The sequence below is a fragment of the Zonotrichia albicollis genome, chromosome 18, assembly GCF_047830755.1.
Source record: "Zonotrichia albicollis isolate bZonAlb1 chromosome 18, bZonAlb1.hap1, whole genome shotgun sequence".
In the NCBI taxonomy this organism is placed as follows: Eukaryota; Metazoa; Chordata; class Aves; order Passeriformes; family Passerellidae; genus Zonotrichia; species Zonotrichia albicollis.
The window spans coordinates 10,625,072-10,631,266 of NC_133836.1; the positions used below are offsets into that span (position 1 = coordinate 10,625,072).

A 6,195-nucleotide genomic window follows, 5' to 3' on the forward strand; every position below is an offset into this window, starting at 1 on the left:
GAAGTTACTTAACCCATTCTCAGGAGAGATGACATCATGCTATTAAAATCAGCCCAGGGAGGACTGCATTCCCAGGGCATGAGCTGGGCTCCCTCACCCAGGACCTTCCTGCCATATTGGGACTTTTAGCACCATCATCAGACCACACCACAATTTTCTCCTATTTTCCTCATATTATATTTTTAAACTCTATGTTCTTTGCAGTAGGATGCCCTCCAAAGCATCATATTTGGTTTTATGGGTATTTTTCTCAGCTATAGTGACAGATGATCTTTGCCTACCAGAGCAGTGACTGGGAGTCCCTCTCATACTGTAGTCATGGACACTGCATGGACACCAGTGACCACCAGCTGCATTCACAAAGTCACAGAACGGGCCAAGCTGGAAGGGACCACTGTTGGTTACATGGTCCAACCTTCCTGCTCCAGCAGGGTCATCCCAGAGCACATGGCACAGGATTGTGTGCAAATGGTTCTGGAATAGCTCTACTGAGGAAGACTCCACAACCTCTCTGGGCAACCTGTTCCAGTGCACAGTCACCTGCACAGTGAAAAAATTCTTCTTGCTCAGGTGGAACTTCCTGTGCACCAGTTTCTGTGTGTTTGCCTCTTGTCCTATTCTCAGCACCACCGAGAAGATCCTGGTCCATCTCTGACACCCACCCTTTAGATATTTGTACACATTAATGAGATCCCCTGTCAGCTGTCTTCTCTTGAGGCTGAACAGGCTTGGCTTCCTCAGTCTTCCCTCACAGGAGAGATACTCTGGTCCCTTAATGATCCGTGCTGCCCTCCACTGGACCCGCTCCTGGAGTTTTATGTCTCTCTTGTCCTGAGGAGCACAGAACTGGACACAGCACTCTGGATGTGCTGAGCAGAAGGGCAGCATCACCTCCCTGGCCTGCTGGCAATGCTCTCTCTAATGCTCCCTTGGCCCCCAAGGCACGCTGCTGGCTCAGGGACAGTTTGTTATCCACAAGGACCCCAAGCTCCATTTCCGCAGAGCCGCTTTCCAGCCGGTCAGCCCCCAACCTGCACCGGTGCTCGGGGTTATTGTTATTCCTTCCCCTTCTTTCTTCTTGCGTTCAAGCAGCTCAGCCGTGAATAAAAAAACAAACCGACGGGGCAGGGCTGCGCAGGGCCGGAGAGCCGCCGGTCGCGGCCTGTCCCGCGCTAGGCAGGCGGGCCCGGAGCCGCCCCAAGGCCGCGCCTCACCGCGGCCGTCGGTCGCCGTGGCAACGGCCGCAAGGCATGCCGGGCTGAAAGAAATTGCTGCGGCAAAACCCTGCAAGAGCGCCGGAGCGGGGCCAATGAGATCTCGGGGTGATGGTGGCGGTGACCAATGGCTGACGGCCGGTGCTGAGGGGGCGGGGCTGGGGGCGCTCGGAGGCGCCGGCGGCGCGCGCGGGTCGGTTAAACAGCCGCGGCGGCGGAGCCGAGTGCGTTCATCGCTCCGCGCCGTCCCGCACCGTCACCGGCTCTGCATCCGCACCGCGCCCATACCGCGGCGCCCGCTCGACGGTGAGGGCAAGGCGTTGCCGACTTGAGCATTGGGCAGGGGCAGCTGCCGAGAGGGGTCGGGTCCGGCTGGGGAAGTCTGGGACTGGGCAACCCCCCGTGCCTGGGCTATTCTCCAGCCGCCTCCTCCAGTTTTTCCGCATGCCCGGCAGCTGCCGGCGGCCGCACGGGACTCCGAGCCCTTGGCCGCGCCTTCCGGGCTTTCCTCGCCTGCTCCGGGGCAGGGAAGGGCGTCCGGATGGGCTCGCGGAGTTCCCGGGGCAGCGCCGGGCTGGGGAGGGCCGGGAGGGCGGCGGTGCTTGTGCGGCTCCGGCCGAGGAGTGGGTGCCGAACGTGAGGCGGCGATTGAGCCGCCGCTGCTCGGGCCGTGCCCGGGGCTGTGCCCGGCACTCCCGGCCGGGGCGGGGGCGCCGCGCGGCGCCCGAGAGCGCGCTGGGAATGGCGATACCCGTGGGTTCGCTGGGCAGCAGGTGGCTCTGGCAGGTGCTCCCCCAACTTTGAATTTCCTTCTTTTTTTCCTCCAAGCAGGCAATCATGAGTGATCGAAAGGCAGTGATCAAAAATGCGGACATGTCAGAGGAGATGCAGCAAGATGCTGTGGAATGTGCAACTCAAGCCTTGGAGAAATACAACATCGAGAAGGACATCGCTGCTCACATAAAGAAGGTAGATGTTGGCTTGTAATGTGCTCATGATATCTCTATGCACATGAAAAATCAATTGGGGAGAATGCTGTTGGGTAAGTAGTGCTAGAAAAACAAGTTCTTGAGACACTAGATAATCAAGTTGGACTTTCTCTTTAGGCTGATGTCCATGTGTTGCTTTACCCACCCTCTACGGGCCCTTTCTAGGTGCTGCTTTTTTCTTGCAGTGCTTTCTGCTTACGGCCTTTTTTGCCACTGTCTGTTGTCCACGTGAGGGTAGAGTGGCACCTGACTGTCCCTGTGACTGATGAGCTGGTACAAAACACAGGGACTCTATTGAGCTCTCCTGTGGTTTTCCTCTGAGAGGTAGCTTGTTCTGGGTTTCGTCTGTATTTAACTTAATCTTAAGGATCTCTTTACAGTTCTTGCCAGCTGGATCAAAAATAGCAGTGGAAAAGTGGTTTTCTGTAATTCTCTGTAATCACACCTCTCCTTACGTAGTGATATAAGCAAAAAAGAAAAAAAAATCCTGTTGGCACTGCTTATCTGTTGTTTGCAACGTCTGTGTCATCCTTTATGTAGGATTAACAATACATGAGAAAGATCTAGTTCAGATTATATTTCCTGCTTCGTCAGCTCAGGAGAACAGAGAAATGAAAGTGCGTCAGTAGAAGTTGAAGTGATCTGAGAGGAAGAGCTGCTGAAATGTTGAGGCCGATTGGACTGAAACTGTCTGGAGTTAACTGCTTGGCATGAGGGGCAAAGTTTGATAAAGGTTTAGGCCACAAGCTGTGAATTTTCACATAGATATGTTAACTTTTACCTAGCACTGTGAAAAAGGGCCTCAAGAGCTGGTTCAAGCTGGAAAATAAGGAAGTTATAACTGTCAGCAGAAAACACAACGTGATAGATAAAAAAGACTGTCCAGCGACAATGAAAAAACCCCAGTAAAGAACAAGAAGTCCCCAGACCCCGGTGTTGTTATTAGTGGGAACTGTGAGGGGTGGGGAGCTGAGGCTGGGAGGGTGTGATTGCCTGGCAGTTTCTTTGTCCGGGTCCTTCTGAAGGCACCCAGCTGGAGCTGTTCTGCTGCTGTACCACTGAAAGCCTGGGTGGCTTTAAAACTTGGGATACTTAGAGTGGAGAAGTTTCTGTAATATATGAAGTAATTCGTCCATGAAGAATGATTGTTTCTGTTAAAGAAATACTTGTTTGCTATGACCAGAATACTGAAAGGCTTTTTTTTCTCCAGACACGTAAGGTACCTATGAAAGTGGAAAAGAGAGTTTAGTACTTTTCACGTATCCTTTGTTGCAACTACTGGGAATTAGTATAGGATTTGTTTGAGAATACGTAAAGCACAACTTCTTAGATTTATTGATCATACTGTTGTTACACAGCAGGTGGCAGAGAATTTTCTGTTTCGTAGCTGTGCTGCTGATAAACAATGAAGTCTAAATTATGGCTTTGTCTCTGTGGGTACAAAACTAATCATGAATCTTTTATTTGAGAATTGTAGATTCAATAATTTATGAATTATGGGGAATAGAAGACTACTTTCGTTCAACAAAAGTAATGTTTTAAACTTAGTACTGCTCAGTTAGGAAGCGCTGTGGCTGTGGGGTTTTTGTGTCTGACTGAGCAGCAGGTGAACAATAAGATGTAAATAAAATAATCCTAGTACTTAAAGAGCATCTGTTCTTTCTCTGATTGCCTTGCTCAGAAGGTGAAACGTATTAGATGAGTTCTTAATTTGTAGTGATCTGTTTTGCAGGAGTTTGACAAGAAATACAATCCCACTTGGCACTGCATCGTGGGCAGGAACTTTGGCAGCTACGTGACTCATGAGACCAAGCACTTCATCTACTTCTACCTCGGCCAAGTCGCTATTCTTCTGTTCAAGTCTGGCTAGAGCCATGGACTGTTACTGAAACTTGCATCCAGTTACAGGACTCTGACCAGTTACTGCAGCCTTCCTGAGGACACAGGCCTTGATCTTCAAGGGCAATGGCAGGGATTATGTTGTAACAGATGACATTACATCGTGGATATAAAAAGGAAAAGTACCAAAAAAGTCTTCCTTGTATTTATTTTTTTTCCAGAAGGCTCCTCCTTTGTTACTAGAGCTGTTGGAGCAGTTTTGCTTTTGCAAGGTTTATAGCCTTCTACTGTATTTCTGATTACTGCTAGTGCTATGCAAGTACTGACAGTGTGTTTAGCTCTTTATGTTCCAAACTTCTCTTATTATTTTGATTTTACTTTTATAAAATAATTTTCCCCCTCTTGTTTTACTGGATGTGCTGTCCCAAAATCTGAGCTGTTTCTTTTTTCTGCTGTCTCTGGAGAAGTGTACTGGAGAATAAAAGCCAAGTTCTACCCCAGCCAGGTTGTTATTTCTGGCAGATTTGTATGTTGTGGTGACGGTGGATGACTGGGTCTGGGCGGGCCATGGGGAATGCTGCCTGAGGGGTGTGTGGGGCTCTGTGTGGGGCTGCAGTGGCTGGCTGCACCCCGGGCATGGAGTGGAGCCACCCCTGCGGGCCTGGCAACAAAGGACAGCAGCTGCACTGCTCCGGGGGAGTGGGAGCCCCAGGGCGGTGCTTGTGCCGCGTGGGTGGCAGGGCCTGGCTCCCAGCCAGAGCGCGGCTGCTGAACGTGAGCTGCGTTTGAGCAGCTGCTGCCCGAGCTGTGCCCCTGCCTGGCACACCCGGCTGATGCTGCACAGTGACACTGGTGGCACTGAGGGCACACTGGGAATGACAATACCCGTGGGGCTGCTTGGCAGGGGATTCCTCCTGCAAATAAACCCTCTTCACTGGTTGATACTAACACCCCTGTATGATCAGGCAGCTGTGGTACAGGATACACACAGGGCAAGGAAATGCAGCAGCAGCTTCTGCAGGGTCCATTTGGGCTGTGGAGAAATGGGAAGGTGAAAGACAAATCACAGTCATTACAAAGAGGATAAATGGTTGATTGTAATAGCCTTTAATTAAACACTATCCACACCAGACATAAACAGGGAATACTTGGAATAGTGAAATACTGCGATTATGTGATACTTTGGACTTTTCCTGGGGCCTGGTGTCACCTCAAAGAAATCTCTTCCAAAATCCAGAATACCTGAAAGCTGAACTAAATACATGGCACTGTGGTTAGACAGGCCTGTGCTCTGTCAGGGACAATAGGAGCTACAGTAGCCTTGGCCTGGGTCGAAGGCCATCTGTCTGACCCATGTCCTACTCCTGGTGACGTGTTGCAGGGAAGGAAAATATGTGGAGTCTTGAAGATAAGCTCAGCGTCCTCTGTGTTTTTCCAGTAACCCCAGACTCTGCTGATAGCAGCTATCATGCTGAGAAAAAACTCAGAAACTTCTCAGCGTGGGCTCAGAGCTCCCTGACTAACTAGAGGTAATGGCCAGCCAGGCCAATAGAACGATCCAGGCTCTTGTTCATCAAAGGGTGCTTTCAGGAGCCACAGGAGGCATTTAGTCGATCCCCTCCCTGTTTATTACAGCGTCCACAGCATTACAATTGTTTTAGGCAGGGCTAGGCCACAACCGCTCTCGCTGGTGTCCCCGGTTACCGGGGCCGCGGAACAGGCGGCGTTCCCGTCGCCATGGGAATGGCAGCGGGCGCGCGGCACGCCGGGCGGGGGAACGCCCCGCCCATCATCCGGCGTCTGACCAATGAGCTGCTGGGGAGCTCCTGTCGGTGACCAATGGCTGGCGGCCGGCGGGCAGGGGGCGTGGCCGGGGCGCTCGGGAGCAATGGCGGCGGAGGCGGAGCCGCCGGGCGGGGATGGCGGAGTGCGGCCGGGACCTGAGGGGAGCTGGGGCCTTTCCCGTGCCCGGCACACCGGCCAGCGCTGCCCTCGCCCTTCCCCTGCCCGGCATACCCGGGTGCCAGTCGGGCCTGCAGTGTTGAGTGTGGCACTGCAGCTCATGTAACGAGGGCAAATGTTTGTTACTAATACCTTCCTATTGAGCACTATTTGATCTGCATGGTTGCTTTTATTTGGGGAAAGACTTCCTT

General features: G+C 52.1%; 1 protein-coding gene across 2 annotated transcripts; it reads left to right on the top strand.

Annotated features, from left to right (window-relative positions):
• The first annotated feature begins 1,360 nt into the window (after window positions 1–1,360).
• LOC102061909 (dynein light chain 1, cytoplasmic) lies at window positions 1,361–4,542 on the top strand. 2 transcript variants are annotated; one of them, XM_074554357.1, is made up of 3 exons: window positions 1,361–1,520; window positions 2,046–2,183; window positions 3,936–4,542. In XM_074554357.1, exons 2-3 carry the CDS (start codon window positions 2,052–2,054, stop codon window positions 4,071–4,073), a joined length of 270 nt encoding a protein of 89 aa, XP_074410458.1. In that variant the 5' UTR covers window positions 1,361–1,520; window positions 2,046–2,051; the 3' UTR covers window positions 4,074–4,542. The 2 variants fall into 2 exon arrangements, with proteins under 2 accessions (XP_074410458.1, XP_074410459.1); XM_074554358.1 differs by having other exon boundaries at window positions 1,375–1,520; window positions 2,043–2,183.
• The last annotated feature ends 1,653 nt before the right edge of the window (window positions 4,543–6,195 follow it).